This window comes from Phoca vitulina, unplaced genomic scaffold (assembly GCF_004348235.1).
Source record: "Phoca vitulina isolate PV1807 unplaced genomic scaffold, GSC_HSeal_1.0 scaffold42, whole genome shotgun sequence".
In the NCBI taxonomy this organism is placed as follows: Eukaryota; Metazoa; Chordata; class Mammalia; order Carnivora; family Phocidae; genus Phoca; species Phoca vitulina.
The window spans coordinates 7,130,632-7,158,547 of record NW_022589745.1 but is presented as its reverse complement, the minus strand read 5'-3'; the positions used below and the strand labels follow the sequence as shown (position 1 = coordinate 7,158,547).

The following is a 27,916-nucleotide window of genomic DNA, read 5'->3' as shown; positions in this document are numbered from 1 at the left end:
CATTTATGTCATGCTTTACTCTATGTCAGCTATTCTTAGCACTTTACAGACACTCGCAATCTAATTGGGATAGACATACGTAGTCCACCAGGTCTAATTCAGTGTGCTAAACCTCTAACAGATGTTTGGATAGGAGCAGCTGTCGCAGGAGTGATTGGTTTTGATTTGGGAAGTGGTAAGGTTGGGAGTGGGTGTGAAGAGAAGGTAGAATCTTGAAGAATAAAGGTGGATTTGTCAGGGATGGAGGGAGTCGGGGGGTAAGAAGGAAAACATTTCAGGTAGAAGAACAGCGTGAGCAAAGGCTGAGGCATCACAACAGATGGTAGTCACGGAACTGCCAGTGTGCTCACGGGCCAGCATGGCTAGTGAGGAGAAGCCGGGAATGAAAAAGCAGGCTGGTCTTTACACATCATAGGAAATCACTGAAGTTTAGCAGCCTAGATGTAGAATTAGATAATTACATGAAGAAATAATTCTGGTATAAGGCACACTTTGTATACAAGTGTTTGTATATGTGTACTTATATATTTTTCAAAGTCTTCCTTACGTTTATTGCATCTTTTAATCCATCACTTACAATGACTTTGAATTTGAATGATAAAAAATTAAGTACCTTCTTTGTTCTTTTCATTGTATTTCTCAGCAATATTAGACAAAGTCCTGGAAAAACCAAAAAGCAAGTCAATTTTTTGGAAGTCACTTATTTGAAGACAGTTAAATTTTGAATTCTTCTGAAAGAAAAGTATAGAATAGTACTTGAAACTGATGCTAACTTTTAATGGAGAAGCAATCACTATACATACTGCCATTGTTTGTTGGCATTTGGGAGGAGTGACACTTTTAAGTTTCATTTACTTTCCACAATAATCTTTGAAGTCACATAGTGCCAGGAGCCTAAAGGCATACAGAAAGATGCCTTTAGGCAACTGCTACAAGATTCTTTAGGATTTGTGTATGACGATTTAAAGTTGGGAATCAGTGAAGCAATGAGAACATGAGTATGTACTTAAAAAATAGGAATAAAACATGAGATAAACAACTTACTAAGGTAGAATTAACTCTCTGACACTAGCTGAGTCAAAATTCATGTAAGAAGTAATTGTTGCTACTAGTCAGTGTTCTACAACTGAGAGGCTCTATTTTCTCTTGAGATAATATAAGGATTCCTTTACTCTGAATAATTAGGTAAAAACAAAACAGTGTAATTTTTTCCTCATAAAACTGACATACACTTACCATTCTAAATTGTCATCCAATAAAAAGAGCAGTTTCAATACTACTACAATGACAGCGACAGCTTGCACATCATATTTAACTGTTTTTGCCATTTTAGCTATGGGATCAAATGTCAGAAAATCCACTTCTCCTATTCCAGTCATTTTTACCACTTGGCAGGTTAAATCATTCATTTCATCTGTTGAAGAACAAAAACAGTAAAATGTGAATTAAATTCTGTGCCTAACTAGACCATACTAATGTGTACCTCTGTAAGATAAGCTTTATCATCTTAAAACATGGTACTATGCTAGAACTGAGGGACACACGTTTTCTGAATAAAACAAACCAAAAAATGATATCTGTACAGAAACACTAATGGTAGAATCCTGGCAAGGTCTCTCTTTTCCTATTTGGACTTCCTAAAACATCTACTATGTGTAGGACACATTCTGGTACCTGACACACAGCTACACGCTAGTTTTCTATCATTTCATACAACTCTCTTGTCTGTGTTTCTACAGCAATTTGCACTTGCTTGAAACGAAATCTCCTGTAAGACCAAGAGCTTCTCTAGGAATGTACACTAACTCACCGGCTGGCACCCTGGCTAGCACACTAGAAGCCTCCGTGTATATTAAACTTGATGTACTGCTTTCCTAAAGAAATTATATGGTCAGCTTGGCCTCCATCTATTAGTCAAGGCTGAATAATGTGGCACTTGGAACCAGAAAGCCTAGCTAGGGCCTATATATTTAGGCTTTCCAATCATTAGCTTTGTGACTCTGCGTTAGTCACTTAACCTTAGTTTCTTCATTTGTAAAATGAGTTGTGGGATGAAATAAGATAGTGAATATACTTTTAAAACTCTAAATTACTAAGCAGATTTCTTTACTCACTAATCTAAGTACCCAAGATGCACAATATTCTATTTTAATTAATTTTAAGTGAACAGCTAGTATTTATAAGAGCATAATAAATTGTACTGAATTAAGTTGCATTTCCTACATGCATTCAGTCACCATGTCCTGTGGACTCTATTCCCACTCTCCATCCAATAGCAAGCACAGGAACCAGACACTTGCCAGGAGCCAGCCTGTGTCAGTTACATTTTGGTAATCCCTTGTGTTCCTTCTATTACCTACTACTAGATTTGTGTGTGTGTATATGTATATATATGTGTGTATATATATATATATGTTATTACATATTTATGTTTATCATTGGAATTACACTATACATATATACAGTTTTGTATATTGCTTTCTTCATTAACATATACATTTTCCTTCCCTATTAAAAATATATCCAATCACATTTTTTATATTGCTAAAGCAATAGGCTAACCACACCATGTTTGTATTTTCTCTTAAGAATATGAGTCCTGAATTTCTCACATTTCTAGTTTTGCAAGAAATTCAGGAACGGGTTCCATTGGCAGATTCCATCGGGTTACCTGCGTCTTGGTATATTGTGAACAAGGTCTAGTGAGGCTCTCTTCACATTCTGTGTTTCATTGCCTTAAAGAGTTCACTGTGATCCTACAAATGACCAAGCGCTGCCTTTTTTTCAGAAGGGGGGCATCCAGCTCATTAATAACACATATTGAAACATTTTTTACTTTAATTGCACTCAGCAAACTTACTGTAAAAACCAAGCATAGCCCTCACATCAAAACAGAATTCTTTATTTCTGAACAATGTCCTTTTAACCTTTTTAAGTAGCCTGAAATATTTTAAGAAAGGATTCTGAAATTAAGCTTCATGTTACAATGGACCCTGTCAGGTGGCTCTAACTGTCTGTGATCTAAGAGGAATTCTGTATTTTGCTCATTGTGATTTTACAATTCTATAAAAGTTCCCTCACCACATACACCACACTTACCAGGGAGATTGACTTCCATCAAGTATTTCATACACAAGATGTTTGGATGAAGATAGCAGTCTTCAGTTATGTCTGGAAAACGTGGCAAATCTAAGAATTTGGCAATTTCAATCATTTTTTTATAGATATCCTCATAGGCAGGCCAAGACTGAAATAAAAAATAAGCAAGGTAGCAATTTTTGCAACATAAATTATTTTAAAAATATTTTCTGATTTTAAAAGTAGTATGTATTTACTGAATGAAATTTGGAATGTGGAAAAAAGCATTAAGGGGAAAACCACCCATAAAACCCTAATATCCTAACTTAGCAGGTTAAAACAGTGGTAACGCTAAATTAAGAAGCCACTAAAATTCCATTTGGCTCATAAAACTCTTACTGGCCTTCCCCATGATGGAGGGAAATCATTACTTTTTGCCAGTCGCAGAAGAACCGAGGGGAAGGGACAAAGCTGTGACCCAAACTGGAGTTCCAGAGCCGTCACGACTGCTACCGCATGACTTCCCTCTCATACTCCCTCACCACACCCTCTCATTCACCTTCAAGCTCATGGCTAACAAATTTACCTCCCTGTTTCACAATATTCACAGGCTTCTATGTGGGAGCTAACACCAGGATTTAAGTCTAATAGTTGAAAATACACAATTCAACTTCATATTCTCCCATATAATCGCATGTAAAATTTTATAGAATCCAGGAAAATCTATGAGCTACCATTACTAAATGTATTCTGTTCAAGATCACCCCTGTAGTTTATCTGGTATGCTATTTTTATTTTTGCAATTTATAAACATCCTTGAAATTAATACTACATATAATTTTCCTCATTTCCTCATCCATTCACATAAAACTAATAAATTTAGAGTCTACTCTATGCAAAGTACTTTGGGAAATGTAAAGACAAATAAAACAATGCCTTCAAGGAGTTTATAACCTAGAAAGGGAGATAAGGTATGCGAAAATACAGTACAAAATAGAAAGTTATCAAGTACCTCAAGTAAGATTTTTTTTTTTTAACAAAGCTTATGGAATTTCGGAAAAACTAACATTTCTCATATGGTAGGACCCTATTAAAATTGGGCCTGAAGACAAACATTCTGGCCACCTGTTTGGCCGTACTACAGCTGAGCGTGTGCACGTTCTGTGGCAAAGCAATTCTACCCCCTAGCTACATATCCCCAACAGAAATGTGCATGATGTCCACGGAAAGACATGTACTAGAACGTTCTTAACAACACTATTTGTAAAAGTCCCAAGCTGGAAACTACCCAAACGCCATTAACGATAAGTAAATTTTGATATAGTCTCATAATGGAACACTACATGGCAAGGAAATGAATGCTCGGCCTGCGACGACACGAATGAATCTTCAAAACATCACGTTGGAAGAAGCCAGATGCAAAAGAGAACGATCCCAGGTATATTAAGTACAAAGCCCAGCAACTCAGCACCAAGCTTCTATGGAGTGAGTAGTGACCACTTGGGAGTGGGGGAAGTAATGGGGGAAGTAATGACGGGAGTGGGCACCAGGGTGGAGCTTCAGGGGTGCTAGTAATGTTGTTCCTCCCTCTAGGGACTGGTTCAGGTTGTGAAAATTCATCAAGCTATGTACATTTGTGATATGTTCACTTTTCTGTATGTCTAGTTTACCTCAAAAAGTGGCAAGAAAGATAACACCAGTTAAACCATTGCGTGTAATAGAAATACTTCATACATCACTCTGTAGAAGAAATAATCTAACTGGCATATTCAGAGTTGGAAACACCCTTAGAAGTTTATGGTCCTACTTTACAAAATCCCTAGCAGGCAGATGTCTGGTCCTTCTTAAAAATCTCCAGGGATAGGAACTCAATACCTTTGCCGAAGGTAGTCAATTCTATTTTTAATGGGTTTAGTCATTAGAAAGTTCTTCTGTATTCTAAGTAAAAATTTTCCCAATTTGAGCTAATAATCAATTAAAATCCCAGGTGCTGGGCGCCTGGGTGGCTCAGTTGGTTAAGCGACTGCCTTCGGCTCAGGTCATGATCCTGGAGTCCCTGGATCGAGTCCCGCATCGGGCTCCCTGCTCGGCAGGGGGTCTGCTTCTCCCTCTGACCCTAACCCCTCTCATGCTCTCTGTCTCTCATTCTCTCTCTCTCAAATAAATAAATAAAATCTTTAAAAAAAAATAAAAAATAAAAAATAAAATAAAATCCCAGGTGCTTGTGAAAATATTGCTGTTAAATCATGTCTTGCCCATCTTCTAAATGTGTGAGTGTGTTTGGGAGCCAACTAAAGGAATGAATATTTCTCTGTTAAATTTTACTTTGGTAAATTCAGCTCATATGCAATTGTAAAGCACAAGGAAATGCTTTATTAATGGTGCAGGGATATGCTTATAGAAGATAATCATACTGTTAATTTCTAGAAATTATAACCATGCTTGATTTTACTTTGCCTGAGGCTACAGTCTCGTTTGTATTATATTTATTTTGAGTTTTATTAGAAAAAAAGGCCTTTGGGGGGCGCCTGGGTGGCTTAGGCGTCTGCCTTCGGCTCAGGTCATGATCCCGGAGTCCAGGGATCGAGCCCTGAGTCCGGCTCCCTGCTCAGCGGTGAGCCTGTTTCTCCCTCTCCCACTCCCCCTGTTTGTATTCCCTCTCTCGCTGTCTCTCTGTCAAATAAATAAATAAAATCTTAAAAAAAAAAAAAAGGCCTTTGGTTTATGCTGAATTATTAACATATGATTAACCTGAGCTGAAGACTACAAAGTAAATTTCTGTCAATCCAAAGTAGCAGTGTTGCCTTTTAAGTTTTTTTTTTTTAATGTGGAGACAGAGTGATTCTACTTGTACACTAAAGTACTATAAATTGTATTCTAATCTGTTAATTTAAAAGTGAAAAAAGGAAAACAAATTCTCAGTGACCTTTGGGAAGAAGTAGTCTTCTTTTTTCTTTATAAAATTAATTCATTTAGAACACTGGGATGGAGTGGTAAGCAAATGGGCTTCATTTTGCACAAGATTTGAAGCATCTTTTCAAGTTAAAATAATTTCAACATTACTGACAAGATTCATGGCAACTCTAATCCTTTCAAATAATGCAGGTAGGAGATGTAATTAAGCACTTTTATCTGCAAACAAAATAAACACTAGAGCAGTGAATGCTCCCCTTAGAAAAATAATCATCTCAAAAAACCAATTTAATGTATGATAAATTCATGACTAGTAATTGTAAGGTCCTTAATGAAAAGGAATCTGGCAAACTACAAAGATTTAATATATTTTCAAATGTCCACACTAAAAGCTGGTATGTCAAACTAAATATCTTGTGACAAACAGGCTACCATTCTTTCACGTATGATCTGAGGATAAAATAATTATTAATTATTAATAATGCAAGTCTATAGATTTATATTACAGTTTATAATAGATTCTAGATTCTTTTAGTTTCAAGTCAGTATGGTAGACTTCACTTTTAAATTTTTCATGTATTTTTAAACAGACTTTTCCTTTTTGAATAACACTGAAAACCTTTTTTTTTAAAAGGTGGCTACAGGGTTTTCAAGATCATTCTACTTATTTTTTACCAATCTTCTATAATTGTTATACATATAAGCTGTTTCCAATTTTTATACTACTATAAATAATGCCATGATGAATGTATTCTAGCAACACTTAAATTTGATTATAAAAATAATACATGATCATTACAGAAAATTTATGAAATATAAAATACTATAATAAAGACAATAAAAATTGCTCATAACTTAGAGAAGACGACTGTTAGCATGTTGGAGGACTTTTAGCCCTTTGGGGCATATCCACATTTATAACATTGGGATTTTAATTCAACAGCCTCTTTGACACCTCCACTGGGAATATCTTTCCACTATGTCAAAAGTACATGTTCCAAACTGAGTTTTTCATCTCCCATACCCCTGAATTTTATCCCTCCATCAGGGTTCCTCACCCTGTCACAAAAACCACACATTTAGGAATCATCCTTGGCAGCTCCATTTCCCTGCACACTACATGAATACGGACTGTTTACCTCAAAGCTGGGTCTGGAATGCTGCTATTTCTCATCACATCTACAACTACTATCCTACTCTAAGCCTCCATCACCCCAGACTGGACTCCCAACCAAACGGTATCCCTATATCTGCTTTTGCCACTTTTAGCTACCACCAAGAGTGATATTTCAAAATGCACATCTGGTATGTCACTCCTCTACTAAAATCTAATAGTTTACCCTGCTCTTAGGCTAAGCTCCCATCTGTCTGAGAACCGCTGTACAAACTGAATTAGATGTACATGGCTTTGTCTCCTATTTTCACCTAACATTACATTTTGTGAGTATTTTCTAATGTCAGGAGATAGCCTTTGAAAACATCATTTTGAGTGACTGGAAAATATTCCCCTCTATGAACCCATCACTTCCTTATTATTGGACATCCATGTTAGATACACACTACATGCATACATATTAAGCAGTTATTAAAAAGCATTTTCATAGGCTGTTCTATGACTTAGGAAAATTTTCATAGTACAATTCTGAGTTTAAAAAAGCAAGAGAGAAATTTGTATATAGTCTTCAGGCCTAATTTTGCAAATATGTTTATGTACATTAAATAAGACAATCAAAAATACCAAATGTTAAATGTTAATGGCATCCATGAGAAATTGGATTGTGGGTGATTTTTATTTTCTTCTTTATACATTTCATTGTTTCCTACATTTCTTTTAATCACTCTGAATATTTTTCTTTCTTTTTTTTAAAAATATTTTATTTATTTATTTGACAGAGAGAGACACAGCGAGAGACGGAACACAAGCAGGGGGAGTAGAAGAGGGAGAAGCAGGCTTCCTGCAGAACAGGGAGCCCGATGCGGGGCTCGATCCCAGGACCCTGGGATCATGACCTGAGCCGAAGGCAGACACTTAATGACTGAGCCACCCAGGCGCCCCTGAATATATTTCTTTCATAAGAAAAAAAAAAAGTATTCAAAAACGTATTACAGTGGGCTAAAAAATTACACATAGAATCACCATATGATACAGCAATTGTGCTTCTGTGTAGATGCCCAAAAGAACAGAAAGAAGGGACTCTAACAGATATTTGTACACTAAGGTTCATAGCAGCATCATTCACTATAGCCAAAGGTAAAAACAACCCAAATGCCCATGGATGAATAAACAAAATGTAGTATATAAATACAGTGGGATATTATTTAGCCTTAAAAAGAAATTTTCATTTCTGACACACACTACACAACATGGATAAACCTTAAAGACATCATCCTGTGTGAAATAAGTCTGACATAAAAAGAAAAATATTGTATTATTTTACTTACACGAAGTACTAGAATAGTCAGGTTCACAGAGACAGGAAGTAGAATGACGGACCTCAGGGGCTGGGGGTCTAGGGGGCAGGGTGCAGTGGGGAGCTGGGATTTCATGGGGACAGTTTCAGTTTGTGAAGATGAAAATGGTCTGGAGATGGATGGCGGTGGTGGTGGTTGCACAACAATGTGGATGTACTTAATTCCGCTGAACTGCACACTTAAAAATGGCTTAAATGGTAAGTTTTATGTTATGCATATTTTGCCACAATTCTTAAAAAGTATAAAAGAAGAACCTAAATAACATCTGTCTAAAGGGAAAAAAACCCACAACATATTAGAGAAGTCATAATTAGAATAAAAATGATGAAGATGACAAAAAAATCAACATATATAAAATCTACTACAAACATTCAAAATCTATAACTACTTGCTAATATCTACTTTCATCTTCTATAAAATACCTTAACAAAAGAACCCTACATAGGGGAGATGGAGTTTATGAAACTGTAATTATTAGATATATAACACTAAAGTATGGGTCTGCCTTCCCAGAAGACAAAATATACTGAGCAAAGAAGAAAATATAGTATCTGCAGAATCTCTTGCTCCAGGTCTCTTTAGACAGAAATGATTACTTAATGGTTCTAGTACAATACCGAAAGGGATTGTCTTCTTAGTGCCTCAAATGAGGGAAGAGTCAGAACTGAACATGACCACTGCATGCCATTCCTGTCCCAGAGGATGTCATCAAAAGGACCAGAATGCTACCCTTTGCTCCCAACAACACTTGAAGTGGTGGCCCAACTGTCCCTACAGGGCTTGGCTATGGACTAACCTCCCTATACATCTGCTCCCATTCCAACTAAGACAGGCTAGTTTGCAGGGCAGCAGAGTACCTAACCTCAGGCAGGAGACTGGGAGCACTGTTCCATAGCACTCTTCTACAGAATAAGACCACAGTGGAACATTTTTTGTTCCTGCCCTGTTGTCCTCAGCCCACAGAGGGGAATCGGGCTCTAATTTTGATAGGATTCTAAAACATGGATAACTATCATATGATAATTACCGTAAACATTTAATGGCTGTGTTAGTATAGTCTTATTTTGACTTAGAAAATGCATTCATGTATAGAACACACCCAAGGAAAGGGTCTCACCGAAGCTGCTGGTATTCGTACTGTATTTTCATTTGGTGTGTGGAATCTCTGGTGTATTCAAGTGGAATAAGAGGACTGCCAGAATCCTGTTTAAAACTTTGCAGGTGTAGCACAGTATAATGACATTTTGTTTGATACTGGCCCTTTGGTTATCTAACTAGTCTAATTCTAGCTGGAATCTTTTGTGCAACAAGATGGAATAATAACAAAAGAAAGAAAGAGGCAGAGAGATAAGACTAGTCTGTCCTGCACAAAGCACCACCTTTATCAGAATCATTGCAAGACAGTTGTTAAAAATGCATATTCCTAGATCCCACTCCAGACTTAATGAATCAATCTTTGGCATCCAGTCGAAGAATCTGTGCTTTACACAAGCTCTCCAGGATATTCTTATGCACGCACCCAAAAAATAATAAAATAAAATGCAGTGGCTTCCCATCCTCATTTTTCCTGTAGCCTAGAAGAGAGCCTCAGATGGCTTTATTCCACAAGCTTGAAAAGAGAAGTGCACCCACATATCCGAGTGATGGTTAGGATATTGTGGGAGGAGAGGAACGAAAGAAAACATCAGTTGGTTTCTATTCATGCTGTCTGGCAGTGGTGACTCTGGAAGGAGGAGTGGGAGTGAGGGAAACTGAGAACACCTGTTCTTATTACAAGCACCTCAATTCCCTCTGGTAGATTTAAACCTGCCACATTATTATTCTAACAAAGGTTGCGCAAACAATCTGAAACGCTGCATATGGCCTACAGAGTAAGACCGCGAACAAAGCTAGAGTGAAGTCGGAAGACTCAAAGACCTTCACTTGGAGGTGCTCAAGGAGTGACTGACAGCTCTGGGGCAGTCTTTTTCCTCCTTCAACCGACAGGGACCTAGTTTCACAAAGGGTGTAAGATTGCTCCGAGGCAGGATGAATCATCTTGGCAAAGTGCCACTCAGTGGGTTTGGCCGAACCAGCATTACATCTTTTCTTTTTACTCATTCAGAGAGAAGATCAGAATGTTGCTGATCAACATTCAAAATACTGGAGATGTACTTCAAAACGAATTTCCAGTTTCCTTCTTATCCCTTCTTGCTGAGTCTAGTGAGGGATGACAAAATGCCTAATTCTTGAGAGGATTTAGAAACACTGTCAAGGAGCACAGTGAATAATATGTATATGACATGTTCTCTGTGTAGAAACTGGTCTGTGGGTTTAACATATCTAAAAATAAAGAAAATCAATACTGAAAAGATATATGTACCCTACTGTCTGTAAGTCCTCAGCAGATTAAGCAGTATCTATAACAGACACAAGTGTGTCTAGGCCCAGCTTTGGTCGAGCTGCAATCTGATTACTTGGGACTCTGCATAGAGATGGTTCTTGAAAGAGACTATATTTTTAGCTTATTCCACCAGATGAACTGAAAGATTTTTTGCTAGAAGTTTAAAGGATGCTTTGAATCAGCACCATACTCCAGAAACTTAAGTCAAAAATAAAGCAGAAGAAGAGGCAGAGGCAGAAGAAGAGGCAGAGGCAGAAGAGGCAGAGGCAGAAAAAAGAGGTTATCTTTAAATTAAATAAGTAAATAAGATGAAGAGCCTATCCACCTGGAGTTGGGAATCATAACTCAGAAAAAGGAGATGGTGTGAAACACTAAAACTTAACTCGCACTAAACCTTAACCTCTTCTCCTGAGCTTTGCTCTTCAGGGAGGGTAATGGCAGGAAAACTCAAGTCTTCATGGCCCGCTTGGAAAAAGAAAACAAACCACATCAATACTCCGTATTCTGTATTCCACTCCCCTCGGTTTTAAGTGAGTTCTGTCAGGTTTGTTGTCATCAGGACAGAGGGGCCCACTTAAATACTAACAGAACAACTTAATGGAAAAAAAGAGGTCACCCAGGATAAAGGTTTAAGGGTCTTTAAAGCTCTTTTTGGGAGTGGTGGTTTGTTTTTAAGGTGTGCTCAACTTTCTAGAATAACAAAAACAAAACAAAACCAAACACAGAAGAAAAACAGTCCCCAGCAGCCCACACACAAAACACTCCACCAGCATTATCTCCACCGCCATCTCCTAGAACAATTGCACCTTTTGTCATTTCTGGTGGAGGTACGGCTGCTGAAGAAGCCAAGACTTACTGGAGAAAGCGAAGACATGGAAGGAGGGAAGAAAATGCTTCCTTTGTTAACAAAAAGCCATTTCCATTGAAAAGTTTCAACATACTATGGAACAGTGAATGCACTTTTGTGAGCAAAGGCAAAGCATACAATGAAGAAAAGCTGCCTGTCAATTAAATAAACAGTCATTTGAAGACATCCCAAACCTTCCCCCCTTTTCTTGAAAAAAGGAGGGGACAGGAGAGAGGGAATGTGAACTATCACTAGACATGGCCAAAGATGTGTCTAAAAGGTATGGCAAATATGATACATAGGGCTTCTGGAGTGAGACAAATTCATTTAATTACAATAGTAAGAAATCACAAGGTTAATATGTTTTTTAAAAGACCACAAGGCTATAATAAATTCTTGTAGCATGCATTAAAAACGAAGTGCTTGGGAAAGCATTTTATTGAATTTCACAAATATTCCAGTGAGTTTATTTTCCTTCATGAAGCAATGCCTGGAGACAGGTAAGGACAAGCTGGAGTTTCTGTTACACAAGAGCAGGCTCTGGTGATAAACCTGATTACAATACCCTGTCAGAGGTGAACTTCCTGCTTAGCTATTAAAAAAAAAAAAAAAGAGTACGGTGCCTCACCCTTATTCTTATAATTGTTTTGAAGCAAAGATTCAGCTGAGAAAAAGTTAATGCTACATGCACCTGTTAGTCCAAACTTAAAACAAGACTTTCTTGGGGCACCTGAGTGGCTCAGTCGTTAAGCGTCTGCCTTCGGCTCCCAGGGTCCCGGGATCGAGCCCCGCATCGGGCTCCCTGCTCGGCGGGAAGCCTGCTTCTCTCTCTCCCACTCCCCCTGCTTGTGTTCCCTCTCTCACTGTGTCTCTCTGTGTCAAATAAATAAATAAAATCTTTAAAAAAAAACAAACAAAAACAAGACTTTCTTATTACAAAGGAAAATTAGTAAGAAATAAAAGTAATGTCAGAAGTAATGACAAAGCATGTAATATATTGTTTATGGAGGAAGGATAAAATGATTTCCACATGTATCATGATTCACAAAACAGTTCACTTTGCATTTTTTGTTTGCTGGAGTTATCTTAATGGTTGCAAATCTACCATGTAGTAACATAAAATACTTTTTTATGTTCAAAGTCTAGTCTGGAAGTTTGTGGTGAACACATTATGTGAAATATGGTCTTGGTCCTGGGGATGAGATTATTTTAGAAATACATTGTCAACTTGCACAAAGACAAACCTTATGAACAAACACAAATTTATGAAATGATAACGAATGAGGACTTGCCAACTAAATAGGGAATTGCAATTTGTTTTGGGCCCAGGATGAGAGCTGGGGAAAACCTATTGGAGTCCTCCTTCTTAAGATTTGTCTGTTGTCCAAATATTCTGATTGTGGCACACCTCTGTTCAAACTTCACATATCTGTACTAACGGAGATTAAAAGCTGTTATCCAGGAAAGCAGATGACCCCCAAGTAAGTTCTATTTGATTTTGGAAGAGTTATGTGATTATTTTTGCCACAGATTGACTTTTGTCATTACCCAGTTTTCTTCTGGCTAGTGTAAAACCTAGGTCCCATCTCTCCTCTCCTGGGAAGTGGAGGAGAGGGGAGACCCAGGCTGGGTGTGCTGGGTCCTGGGGGTACTGGCCGAGGATCAAACTAAATTACAGATAATCCACATGAAATCACCAGTTTCACATAGCAAATATGAAGTGTGATTTTCCCAAAAGAAGTATCCTCAACATAGCCTAACACATGTGTTTTCTGACCAGAGTAATTCATTATTGGTTTTAGTATACTGGTGAACAGTACAAATTAATTGATGAGATTATTTATCTCACACAGTGGTTTTCATGAGTGATACTGACACACCCATAACTCACATTTTCAATGTCCTTGCTTATACATTGAAGTTATGTCCCTTATACACTTAAAAATATTAGTAGATTGCTTTATTTTTTCCATCAAATGCCACTATTTAATGGCCTCCTCATATTTTATGTAATAAATACATCTGAAAGTTTCCTACTTGGGTGGAAAAAAGCCCCCAATAGATCAATTTGAAATCTCCTGAAAATGAATTATTTAAACTTATTGTTTTTTAGCTATTTCAAATAATTTAATCAATAAACACAGACTGAATCCTTACCATGTATACAGAATTATATTAGGTCTTATGGATAAAAAAATAGAAGCATTAAATGTGGTTCAAAGAGTAGTTGGGGATGTAGGACATAGGCAAACAAACCCACGCACCACATATTGTCTTTTACTCCTGTTTTAGAAATTCTATTTGGACAACATCCTCTAGTTGCCTTTAAAATCTTGACAAATACAAGAGAACACATGTAACATACCTGTAATCTTGAAGCATGATAATAAAACGAACAAGCATGAATCTACTACTGAACTTAAGAACTAGAACATTACCAACACCGCTGCATCGACCAGTACACCCATTCCCTACCCTTCCCTCTGCCTCTCCTCCCCTTCGAGGTATAACTAGTATCCTGAATTTTGCTCATCACAAACTTACTTTTTAAAAAATACTATCATACACACAAACATACCTAAATAAATAGTTTACCTTCTTTTTGAACTGAATACAAATACATCATAATGTGTGTAGTTTTGTGAATCTTGCCTTTTACACTCAATAGAATGTCTTTTAGATTCACTCACGTTGCTTATGGCCGTAGCTGTTTAATATACCAGAGTCTGACTGTCCCATTTTATCCATTTTCCTGTTGACAGACATTTAGATGGTTTCTAGTTTTGTTTGCTTTGCTTTTTTCATTACCTGGCTGCCTTCTTTAGCCTTTTATCACCAAGTACAAAACTCCATCAATAAAGAACTAGTTAAGTAAACTGTGGCATATTGTATAGTGCAGCTCTTAGAAAACTGAAGAGTTAACTAAATTGTAGTTATATAAGAGAATATCTCTATTAGAAAATATACACTAAAATATTTAGGGGTAATGGGCCATGATAGATGTAAGTTACCCTCAATGATTCAGAAATAGAATTGCGCAGATAGACCAATAGACAGACAGTGAGAACAGCACAAATGATAAAACAAATGGGATAAAATGTTAACAGCAGTTGATCTGGGTTAAGGATATATGGGTGTCCTTTGTACTATTTTTACTTTTGTAACTTTTCTGTAAATCTAAAATTATTCCAAAATGAAAAGTTTATTTCAAAAAGATACTCCAAGATATAAGCAGAAAAGGCAAAGTGCAATGGTTATTTTTACCAAGACATAATCTCATATTATTTTTATGTTTATACTTTCTACCAAAATCTCTAGAAGAAATCACTCCCCTATATTACCCCTGTCCCCTCACTCAAGATTAACTTAAAATAGTCAACAAAAGATATTATCACTAGGGCAAGTATTTTGTGTAAACAAAAGCCCATAACCATGACCTTCCAATAATATGGTCCAGCCAGGGGAAAATTTTTAAGCAAAGATCAGACTAGTGATAACATTCATTAATAGATATAATTTTTTTAAAAAAAATCCAAGAATGAATGAGCAGTGAGATACTTTAGGCATTCAAGAAATAATTTTTTTTAGGTAAAACTTCCCTAAAGAAAAATTTGAATATTGAGTCTACTTCTAAATGTCTAAAAATTAGTATCTGGCATGCTTCCATTTCTGCCCGTCAAGGATTAAATACAATGGAAACTGACTTCCCACCATAAACACAGAAGTGGAAAAATCCATGAAATAACAGTTTCAGGCAGTAGACAACAGTTTCAGGCAATGGACAACATAGGACTATAATCCCTGAAAGAAGAGAAATAAATGGCCTAGTTTACCGCCTGGAGGCAGTTTCCAGGCTGCAGTGCAGGGACCCAGGGAGTGAAATGGAGCATTGTGGTCTTGCCAAGTTGAGGAGACAGAGATTGGAGCTCCTGAAAGCTGAGGGGGCTACACTTTGCAGGCAGAGTACCAGCAAGGATAAAACCATACACAGAGAACTCTGGAGATCTGCAAAGAGGTCCTCTCAAGTCTTTGGCTCAGTACTGATTCATGCTGTGTAAGGAAAAACCTAAGGCCAAGGGGAAAAAAAAAATCACTGGATTCTTTCCCAATGAATCCAAAAAATTCCCAGAGCTCATACAAGGCACCAGCTGCAGTAGAAAGACTGCATAACATTGGGGGCACTAGATAGAGCCTTCTGAGGGAACATGCCATAGTAGCAAGGATAAGTTAGAATAAAGGCCCTGGACCAGCAATGAAAAAGCTTAAAACCAAGCTTCTACAGGATCAAACTGATCTCCATATTACCTAATTATACACCAGAACAAAAATCCAGTATTCAACAACATAAAATTCACAATGTCTGTATCCAATCAAAAATTACCAGGCATGAAGAGAAGCAGGAAAATTTGACACATAATCAAGAGATAAACCAATCAATAGAAACATATCAGCAATAACAGAGACAATAGAATATAGTAGACAAGAACCTTAAAACATCTGTTATGAATATGGTCAATATGCTCAAGAATGTAAAAGAAAACAAACATAATGAGGGAAATGGAAAAAATAAAACTAAAATGAAACTTCTAGAAATGAAAAGCACAGGATGTGAAATAAGAAACACACTTATTGGGTTTAACAGCAGATTAGACATTCAAAAAGTAAAAATCAGTGAAACTGAAGACATGACTACGGAGACTGTCCAAAACAAAACATACTGAAAAAGAAGATATAAAAAACAAACAAAAAACCCCGAAGCCTTAGTGAGCTGTGGGCACTATCAAATGGTGTAACATGTAACTGGTATCCCAGAAAAAAAATCAAGGGGAGGACAGAAAAAAATATTTGAAGAAATAATGAATGAAAAATTTCCAAATTTGATGAAAACTGTACATCCACAGATCTGAGGTCAATGAACCCCAAGCAGAAGAAACATAAAGAAAACCATGCCAAGGCACATCGCAATCCAACTGATGAAAAACAGTGATAAAAAGAAAATTTTTAAAAGCAGCTGGAGGAAAAAAGACACATTTCATAGAGAATAGAAAAGATAAGACTGACAGAATAGAAAAGATAAGAATCAGAAATCAGGCAGGCCTATATCAGACAAGCCCACAGCTAACAGCATACTCAATGATGAAAAGCTAAAAACTTTTCCTCTAAGATCAGGAACAAGACAAGGATGCCTACTCTCACCACTTTTATTCCAGATAGTATTAGAAGTCCTAGCTAGAACAATTAGGCAGGAAAAAGAAATAAGATGCATCAAATCAGAAAGGAAGAAGTAAAACTGTCTCTATTTGCAGATGACATGGTATTACATATAGAAAACCCTAAAGACTCCACCAAAAAACTATTAGAACTAGGAAAGAAATTCAGGAAATTGCAGGATACAAAATCAATATATGAAAATCAGTGGTGTTTCTATACACTAACAGAAAACTATCAGAAAGAGAAATTAAGAAAACAATCCCATTTACAATTGCATCAAAAAGAATAAGGGGCACCTGGGTGGCTCAGTCGGTTAAGTGTCTGCCTTCAGCTCAGATTGTGATCCCAGGGTCCTGCTCCGAGGGGAGCCTACTTCTCCCTCTCCACCCCGCTTGTGCCCTCTCTCACTCTCACTCTCTCAAATAAATAAATAAAATCTTTAAAAAAAAAAGAATAAAATACCTAGGAATAAATTTAACAAAGGAGGTAAAAATCTGCACACTGAAAACTATAAAACACCAATAAAAGAAATTGAAGACACAAGTAAATGGAAAGATATTCTGTGCATGTGGATCAGAAGGATTACTACTGTTAAAATGTCCATATTATCCAAAGCAATCTACAGATTCAATGCAATTCCTATCAAAATTCCAATAGCATTCTTCACGGAAATAGAAAAAAATCCCTAAAATTTGTGTGGAATCATACAAGACCCCAAATAGGCAAAAACAATCTTAAGAAAGAAGAACAAAGGGGTGCCTGGGTGGCTCAGTCGTTGAGCATTTGCCTTCGGCTCAGGTCATGATCCCAGGGTCCTGGGATCGAGCCCCACATTGGGCTCCCTGCTCTGAGGGAAGCCTGCTTCTCCCTCTCCCACCCCCCTGCTTGTGTTCCCTCTCTCGCTGTCTCTCTCTCTGTCAAATAAATAAAATCTTTAAAAAAAAAAAAAAAAAGAAAGAAAGAAAGAAAGAAGAACAAAGCTGAGGGAATCACACTTTCTGATTTCAAGCTATGTAACAAAGCTATAGTAATCAAAACAGTATGGTATTGGCATAAAAACAGACACATAGATCAAAGGAACAGAATAGAGAGCCCAGAAATAAATCCATGCATTTATGGTGAATTAATTTACAACAAAGGAGCTAAGAATATACTTGGGGAAAGGATAGTGTCTTCAATAAATTGTGCTGGGAAAAGTGGACATCCACAGGCAAAAGTATGAAATTGGACCACTATTTAACACCATATACAAAAATCAACTCAAAATGGATTAAGGACTTAAATTTAAGACCTGAAACCATAAAACCATAAAACTCCTACAAGAGTTGGATAACCTAAGTGTCCATCCACAGATGAATGGATAGAGAAGGTATGAGACACACACACACACACACACACACACACAATGTAACATTATTCAGCCGCAAGAAAGGAAATCTTGCCATTTGTGACAACATGGATGGAGCTTGAAAGCATTAAGCTAAATTGGATAATCTAGAGAAAGACAAATACTTCATGGTATCACTTATACGTCGAATCTTAAGAAACAAAAACAAAAACCCTGCCAAACTCAGAAACAATGAGTAGAAAAGTGCTTGCTAGGGGCTGGGGATTGGCAGAACCAGAAGAGGTCAGTAAAAGGGTACAAACATTCAGCTATAAGTAAGGTCTGAGGATCCAATGTAAAACATGGTGACTATAGTTGATAACATCGTATTATATAATTGAAATCTGCTAGGAAGGTAGAATTTAAATGACTTCATACACACACAAAAAAAGACAACTATTTGAGGTGATGGACATGTTAGTTAACTCAATGGGGGAATCCCTTCACGAGCTACCCACAGAGCAAATCACCATGACGTACACTTTAAATATCTTACCATTTTGTCCATTACACTTCAATAAAGCTGGGGGGAAAAGAAAGAAAGAAACCAGGCAGGCCTATAGAAAATGAAACATCTTTAAAGTGCTAAAAGAAATTAAGTACAAACCCAGATTTCTGTACTAGTGAAAATGTCTTTTCAAAAACGAGGGCAAGGGGTGCCTGGGTGGCTCAGTAGGTTAAGCGTCTGCCTTCGGGTCAGGTCGTGATCCCAAGGTGCTGAGATTGAGCCCCATGTCCAGCTCCCTGCTCAGCGGGAAGTCTGCTTCTCCCTCTCCCTCTGCCCCTCTCCCCCGCTCATGCCCATGCTCTTGCTCTCTCAAATAAATAAAAAATCTTAAAAAAAAAAAATGAGAGCAAATAAAGACTTTTTTAGACCAAGAAAAGAATTCACTGCCAACAGATCTGTACTCTAAGAAATGTTAAAGGACGTTTTTAGACAAGAAGAGTGCCAGAAATAGCAAATATGTAAGTAAATATAAAATCATTTTACCCATTTTAATTTTTTAAAAAGATAAATGAATTTTTAAAGCAAAAATAATCCAATGCAGTGTGAAAATTATAACAGATAAAAGTAAAATGTTTGAGGAGCACCTGGGTGGCTCAGTCGGTTAAGCGTCCGACTCTTGATTTTGGCTCAGGTCATGGTCTCAGGGTTGTGAGATGGAGCACGGCGTCCGTGCCATGCTCAGTGGGGAGTCTGCTTGGGATTCTCTCTCTCCCTTTCCCTCTGCCCCTCCCCCCTCGAGCTCTCTCTCTGTCTTTCTCTCTCAAATAAAAAACAAATAAATCGTAAAAAAAAAAGTAAAATGTTTGGGGCGCCTGGGTGGCTCAGTCATTAAGCGTCTGCCTTCGGCTCAGGTCATGATCCCAGGGTCCTGGGATCGAGCCCCGCATCGGGCTCCCTGCTCAGCGGGGAGTCTGCTTCTCCCTCTCCCTCTCCCCCTGCTTGTGTTCCCTCTTTCGCTGTGTCTCTCTCTGTCAAATAAATAAATAAAAATCTTTAAAAAAAAAAAAAAAGTAAAATGTTTGACACTAGAAGATGGGAGCAGGGAAATGAAAGTATATTGTTGAAAGGGTCCTACATTATACATACTGGTATACTAGTACTTGAGGTAGACTGTGATAAGTTAAAGATGAATGTTATAAACTCTAGAGCAATCTCACAAAAAAATCCAGAGGTATAGTTAATATATCAATAATGGAGATAAAATAGAATCATTAAAAAAAAGTCAATTCAAAAGAAGGTGGGAAAAGAAGAAAAACAGAATAAAGACTAGATGAAACAAATAACAGCAGGATTTATAATTACATTAGATGTCAATGGTCAGACATAATTCTAAGGCAGAGAATATCAGACTGCATAAATAAAAAAAAATCAAGACAACTACAAACTGTCTACCAGGAAGCCACTTTAAATATAAAGACACAGGTTAAAAATAAAAGATTTCCAAAAGGTATATTAGGCAAACTTTTTTTTTTAAATTAACATTGAACAAGGTCGATATGAGAACAAATATTACTGGAGCAGAGAAAAGGACATTACATAGTAAGAAGAGTCAGTTCATCAAGAAGACAAAATATCCTAATTATTATGCACCTAAGCTCCAAAATACTTGAAGCAAAAACCTATAGAACGTGAAAGAAAGAGTTGTAATCCTAGGACATTGGAGATTTCAACACACCTCTCTCAGTAACTGATAGGATGAGTAAAAATTAGTATTTGAATGGTTTCAGAGCATAAATAAAACATGAAAGTAAATATAAAATAATGAATTTTGTTTCTTAATTTACAAAATTTAAGTCTCAAATTACAAAAATTTAGGAGGGGCAGAGGATAGTCTAGATCTGATACCATAGTGAGAACATAATATTTCAGGCTGAAACCCTGAATCACCACCAGAAATAAATGTGACTATAATTGCAGGCACCCCTTCCCACACTGCCTATAAGAGGGCAAAGCCAATCTTGGCTAAAGGCTTGAGCCAGGCTTCTGGGAAACATAAGCCACGCTGGCCATGACCGTAGCAGTCCCTTGGTTCTGTGCATTATAAGTCACTCCTACAGTCATTTCAACATTTGGCAATAATGGGATCTATTACTATCTGAATGGACAAGGTATATATTTTTAAAAATAATTATTTTTATTTTTATAGAGTGAAATTTGAGTGTCTATTTGAGTATAAAGTGAAACCAAATTTCTTAATTCAAAAGGAAATTACTGGTTAGCTACCACTCCCAAGCATATAAACTCAGCCCAGGGAGCAATATCCTTTGCAAGAAGCTGAATTTATGGTAACCAAAATTATAAAACACTGTAATGAAAAGCAAGAGTCATATCCATGAACTTCCTGGCACCTCCTTGTAGCAAACTCAGAAATGGGCCTATGCAAAGGTTTTTTGTTTTGTTTATAACAGAGCTTTAAAATGAAAATTTTAATTTCCAAAAATGATACATTTTTTTCCTCTGAGTAGCTTGAGGATAACTGTTAATCTTTTCCTTAGAGGAAAAGCTTTTCTATCCTGGGACCTAGAAGGAATGTCCATTTCAATGTCTATGATATACCTGTATTTTGAAGATATTATCTCAAATAATCCTCAAGAAAACCCTAATGAGGTAGAGGTTTACCTATTCCCAAATCACATTTTTTTCTTAAGCCTGTTTCCTTACTGAAAAACTAAGAAATGTGGACTAAGGGATGTCTAAATTTCCCTCAGCTTTAATATTTCATGATTCCATGTAAACGATTCTGGTGTTTATCCCTAGAAGCTTATAATTTGCTTGGGAGTTAAATATAAGTAAGTTTAGTCACCAGCAAAAAGTACAAATAACCTAAACCAAGCAAAAATGATCAATATAACTTGAGTCGTGAATGGTTCTGAGAAATCAGGCTAAAGCCCAGGCAGTTAGAATGTAAGATACAGACTGGACTGGAAGCTAAGAGAGAAGAGAAGGAAGGGGCGATGGGAGGGGAGGGTAAGAAGGACGGGGGAGGATAAGGGAGGGAAAGAGCGGAAAGACAGAGAATTTTTTGTTAGCCAAGACACTGGAGAGATTAATGCAAAAATGATAACTGAGTTCCATTGGTCCCTCTAGAAATACTTAACTGTAAAGACACACACCAAGAATTATTGAACTAAATGTCTAGCCATGAACAATTTTTTAGCAGCTAAATTTGATACTGCTAATTAGTGAATTATACGGATTTTCAAATCAATTATTAAGAAAAAACCCCTTCTACGTGACAGTTTCAGGGTAGCATCTGTATTGTCCGAGGCCTACCCAGGAAATCCAGACGTGTCTCATTGAGCACAGGATGCTATTTAAAAAGATGAAAAACTAATCAACCTCGAATGCAGCCTAGTTCTGAAACTAAAAACTTGTGTTTTTCTTTTCCTAGAGGCAAACAGGGCTCCGGAGGTGGTAGGGGCTCCTTGTACTTTGTAAATATCTCCCTGACTTTACTCAAGTTCAGCTATTCCACCACATCTCTGAAAAATTAGCTGGGGTCTGGAGTGCTGACTAGAAAAACAGGATGTGTCCTCTGTGTCCCTAGTCCTTTAAATAAATCATTGCAACCCTCCAGTTACGGAACGACTAAGTCACCGGAATAAGATGTACAGCATCGGGACTCTAGTCAGTGATACTGTAATAGCACTGTATGGCGACAGACGGCAGCTACACTGGTGGCGAGCACAGCGCAAACGTATAGACACGCTGAATCACTCTGTTGTACACCTGAAACTAATGTAACATTGTATGTCAACTACTCAAATTTAAAATTTTTAAAAATTAAAATTAAAAATAAATGATCACAACCTGCCTAAGCTAAGAAAATTTTCATAAAGACCCATCTTTCAGGAAGACTCTTCTGGCTACCTAGCCTGTGCTTCATGCCAGGACACATGTACCTACATTGTCACTTCTAGCCTGGACCATCCTCCAGCTGGATCCTATCCCCTGCCTTCCAGTTCTGGTCGCCATGTCTATCACAGGGCCACCTCCTGGTTTTGGTAACCAGTCCAGAGCCCAATGAGGGGATCGAACTCACGACCCTGAGATCAAGAGCTGAGCTAAGATCAAGAGTCGGAAGCTTAGCTGACCGAGCCACCCAGGCGTGCCTCCCCCACCAAGTCCGGAGCTTCTTTATTGCCTCAATAATTTACTTCCACTTCCTGCCCCTGTTGTCCCTGCCCCACCCCTCACCCCACCCTTACTGCTTGGTATGGTTCCACTTTTTTTGTCTCCCTCCAAACTAAGGCTGCCTCGGCCATGCTGGACTCTTCAGAGTGAGGATACCGGGCAAGTGACCTAATCTCTCTGTGTCTCCGTTTCATCATCTGTAGTATAAGCATAATAATAATACGGGGGCACCTGGGGGGCTCAGTCGGTTAAGTGTCTGCCTTCGGTTCAAGTCATGATCCCAGGGTCCTGGGATCGAGCCCCCCATCGGGCTCTCTACTCCGTGGGGAGCCTGCTTCTCCCTCTCCCTCTCCCTTCCCCCCCGCCGTGCTCTCTTGCTATCTCTGTCACCATCTGTCTCTCTCTCAAATAAATAAATAAATAAAATCTTAAAAAATAATAATAATACATACTTCATAGGGTTGATATGAATAATAAAAAGAGTTTATAAAATATGTAAAACAGGGCCTGGTACAGAATAAGCACTACCACTATTACTATTATTATTTCTTCTTTGTTTTCTCCAGGTTAAGTGGTGGCTGCAGCGACACCCCCTTCCCTGTGCAGCTCGAGTGCAAGCGCACGTGGAGCTGTCCCGTCAGCTCTCCCGGCTGTGTGATAAATGGTGACGACGTGGAAGCAGCCCTGGGGACGCGCCTCCAAACTTGCTTCCTCTCTCTAAACCCACAGGAACGGCTCCTGCACGAGATGTTCTGAAAGTAGAGCCATTTCTGGTTTAAAAATCTAATGTTCCCTACAAATCATTCATAGAGGCCAATACTCTAAATTCAATGCAGATGTAAAAGGTTATGGAATGTTGCAAGCTTGTTTATCTGCATTGCCAATCATCCATCACTTCTGGCTCAATGCTTCAAAAATATATTTTCACAGCACCGACTTAAGCGTTTAGAAGAACTAGTATAAAAAGGAGGGCAGAATGGCAGGCAGACAGAGCCAAAGATGATACGAGGAATAAAAGGCTCCAAGTCTGGGGTCACCGACCGTATGGCCTTGGCGTTCATTCTGTCTCCCTGAGGTGTCTGCTCATACGTACAACTGGGATGACAGTGAACCACGCTTATGCAGGGGTTTGGTAGGCGTCACAAATGTCTCTTGAATCAAACCACAAATAATTTAAGGCTGTGAAGGTTAGGAGGGCCTATAAAAATAATTCCTTAAGTGGGCAAACAGGATAATATTTAATGTTACTATTTAGCATACTGAAAACCTTCTGATGAAGAACAAAGAGAAGATAATCTTTGAGTACTACACATAGTGATAAGGACTCATAATTAAAGGACAGAAGCCCTTCCATTGGAGACATCTGAAAACAGATCTAGAAAAGACCAAGAAGGAAAGGACTTAAAATAGCACCTCTTGAAACAAGAGAATAACTTTCTTCTCTTTTCTCAAAAGCAATATAGTATGCAAATAACAAAAAACATTTTTTTTAAAAATTTGAAATTACCTAAAGGTCTCTATAGAAAACTTGTAAAGTTTAGTCTCAACCAAACATCTACTGACAGTGCACACACCTCACACCACACCTGTATGTTCAGGAGAACCTCAAGGATTAGAAGAGACCACATGAGGAAGATAAAAAATCATAATCCCATTACTCATTAAATTATGACTAATGTTCTACATACGGGCAGAACAAAAACTAGATGCCATTTTTAAAACCCCCCAACACCAAATAATAAGTCAGGAAAGGAATACAAATCACCACACCACGTTTGCATCTTATTAGGGACTACAAAGTAAAAAAGAAAGTTAACTTGCCTCTATAGCAAAGATTCCTTTGTCACGCCCATATAATTTCATCTCTTCTGGAAAATGCTGAAAAGCATTTATGTAAGGAATATGGCCCTCTTCAACGAATCTGTATTTTCAAAAAGAAAGTGTCAATAAGAGATATACTGATTTAGCAAAGTGGGACAAACGAGCTGAAGACCAGGTGAGAACCAGTTGAGCACGTTGCATCTCCCACATGTTTTTAAGGAGGATAAATCTGAAAAGATCAGTTATTCTCTACACCCATGTGTGGAGAAAACATTTAGCCAATTATCTAATGATACCTTAAGTTTCTGACTAACTAGATGAAATATTTCTATGAAGTATGTGTCTTATTTGTCAATTCACTACCAGGCTTGCAGACACAGCATCCTTCTATCCCTAGCTCCCCTCACATGATGAGCATCTACTCTTCTTCTAAATCACTCCCTCGAGGAGACCTCCCTGGTCCATTTTCCGTTTTAGAACACGTCCCTGTCTACCTGCCTGTCCTCAGTCCCTCCGGGAGTGCACAGGAGATGCCCGCCCCTAGACATAATGCAGGGAAGGGACCTTGCCCATTTGCTTACCACTCCATCCCAACGTCCAGTACAGAGCAGCTGATCAAATATTTTGAGTAAATTGAGTTTGGAGAAAATAGCATATATATATAAATAAATACACATATATATTTATTTACAATTCATTCATTAAGTCACAGAAATTTATCAAGTACTAAAATGCAGCACTATTTGAGGCTGTGGGCATACAGCAATGAACAAAATAGGAAAATATTCTTGTTCCCAAGGAGTTTTATGTTCTCATGAAAAGAGATGACAAACAAAACAAATGAATGAAATCTATAGTATGTTAAGTGGGTAAAGATGGTAAGGAGAACAATAAAGCAGGGAAGAACATGGAGTGAGGAATGGGGGTATTGCAACCTAGGCCATATATATATCTCTATTAGATTTTTTAAAAAAGATTTTATTTATTTATTTGACAGAGAGAGAGAAAGAGAGCACGAGCAGGGTGGGAGGAACAGAGGGAGAGGAAGAAGCAGGCTCCTCAATGAGCAGAGAGCCCGGCGTGGGACTCAATCTCAGGACTCCAGGATCATGACCTGAGCCGAAGGCAGACACAACCAGCTGAGCCACTGAGGGACCCCTACCTATTAGATTTTTAAAATATGAAAATAGTTAAGGAAAATAAGATAAAGACAGGAATAAGTTAGTATACAAATGTTTTGCATTAAAATCTTTGTTGTTCTTACAGCTAAACTGACATCTAGCTTCTAGCTTTGTGTGTGTGAATGAACAATATTGATTCAACTTTAATTTCAAATTAAAAATATGATTTCTTTTAGTCTACTGAAAGTTGAGAATTAAAGTAAATTTTATGTAAAAATGGTGTTGTATGAAGTTTAACAATAAAGCAGGCTTCTTTAGAACAGTGCTATAGGGAAAACCATCCTCATTTAGATTTTTATTCATTTCTTTCATTTACATAAAAGTATGTGTGCATCGTAATCAGTATTCATATTATTTTAGAACTACATTCTTGGTTTACTATTATTTCATATACAGTATGTATTGCATGCTTATCATTTTATAACTATGTAGTGTTCTATGATGTTAATATATTCATAATTTACATAGTCATCGCCCCCATATGATAATACACATATGCCAGCCCTGTGTGAGGGTTAGTTCAGAGTCTTATAATAAAACATGAAAAGCCCCCACCATGGCCCTGGCAGGACAGGCAGACGGGCAGTGGATGCGTCAGTAAAGACAGTGCCCCACAGAGACACACGCACAGTGCTGTAGGAGCAGAGGAAGGAATGAGAAACCTGACCAGGGAAAGCAGAGCAGGTCTTGGCCATCTGGGGTTTTAACAATTTTTACCATTTATAACAGTGCTGCTCGTAATCTCTTTTGAAGTTTGGTGGGTTTTTAAAAAATTTCCTTTTAGAAAAATATATACTTTTCCAAAAGATAGCTATTGAATCAAAGCTCTGAATAATCGATTTCATTTTGTTAAGTATTGTCAGATGAGTCTCTGAATCAGTCCAGCAAGTTGACAGAGGATTTGCCATAGACTAAAAGCATCCCATATGCCCTGTCTGGCCATGTCCCCTGAAAACAGAGTCTCTATTTATAATTTTGTTGTATTTTTCAGAAGTTTCAATCTGTGATAGATTGGAAATTTAACAAATTGGTTCTTTATCACAGATAATTTAAGAAGTACTGCACTGGAGTTAGGTCGTGTCTACCTGCAAAACACACCCAGAGCCCATTCACCTTGTTCCATTTCAATTGCCACCATCCTACTCCAAACCACTATCTCTTGCCAGAAATATAGCAAAAGACCACCTGGTCTCTCTGCTTTCACCCTTGCCTCCCTAGAATCCATTTTCCTTATAGCTGATTGAATGGTCAAAGAATGTCTTCCCTGCTAAAATCTTCCAGGGGCATACTATCACACTCAAAAGCCAAATTCCTAATGAATATGGGGTTTCCTTTTGGAGTGATGACTATGCTCTGAAAATAGAGGTGATGGTTGCACAACCTTGTAAATATCCTGAAAACCACTAAATTGCACATTTAAAAGGGTGAATTTTACCATATATGAATTGTACCTCAATTAAAAAAAAAAAAAATCCAAACTAGCCTGGCTCACAAAGACCTGTACCTGGCCCCTGCTTATTACCTCTCTGTCCTCACCCTCCTACTGCTCCTTCAAATTCTTACTCCTATTGCACGAGCCTCCTCTGCTCCTTGATCACAGAACTCGCTCTAGCTTGAGGGCTTGACGCGAGCAGCCTCTTTCTACTTGGAGCGCTAGTACTGCTGCTACTCACCTGCCCGCTCTACTTCCATTCAAAGAGCTTCTCAGTGAGGCCTTCCCTAATGACCAGTCTAAAGGAGCCATCACTTGATGCCAATCTTCTGCATAGCACTTCACTGTTTAATCATTATTTATTGAAATGCTTGTCTGTTTCCTCCTTTGGTCTTGAACTTTACGAGAGCAGGAACTTGTTCTCTATGGTTCACAACTGTGATTCAAGGGTCTAGACTCTAGAAAAATACCTGCATCTAGTCGGTATTCAATAAATATTTGTGGAATGAATACACGTTGACTATTCTTATTTATTATTGTTGTTATCAC

General features: G+C 37.8%; 1 protein-coding gene across 3 annotated transcripts in view; it reads right to left on the bottom strand.

Annotated features, from left to right (window-relative positions):
- Window positions 1-27,916, bottom strand: part of TAF1B (TATA-box binding protein associated factor, RNA polymerase I subunit B) — a 68,653-nt gene that overhangs the window by 15,501 nt on the left and 25,236 nt on the right. For all 3 annotated transcript variants that reach the window (XM_032430063.1, XM_032430062.1, XM_032430061.1), the window contains exons 8-11: window positions 24,755-24,854; window positions 3,100-3,247; window positions 1,237-1,414; window positions 614-660 (exon numbers count right to left, since the gene is read on the bottom strand). In XM_032430063.1, the coding sequence (XP_032285954.1) occupies window positions 614-660; window positions 1,237-1,414; window positions 3,100-3,247; window positions 24,755-24,854 (473 nt within the window). The remainder of the gene's footprint in view (window positions 1-613; window positions 661-1,236; window positions 1,415-3,099; window positions 3,248-24,754; window positions 24,855-27,916) is intronic.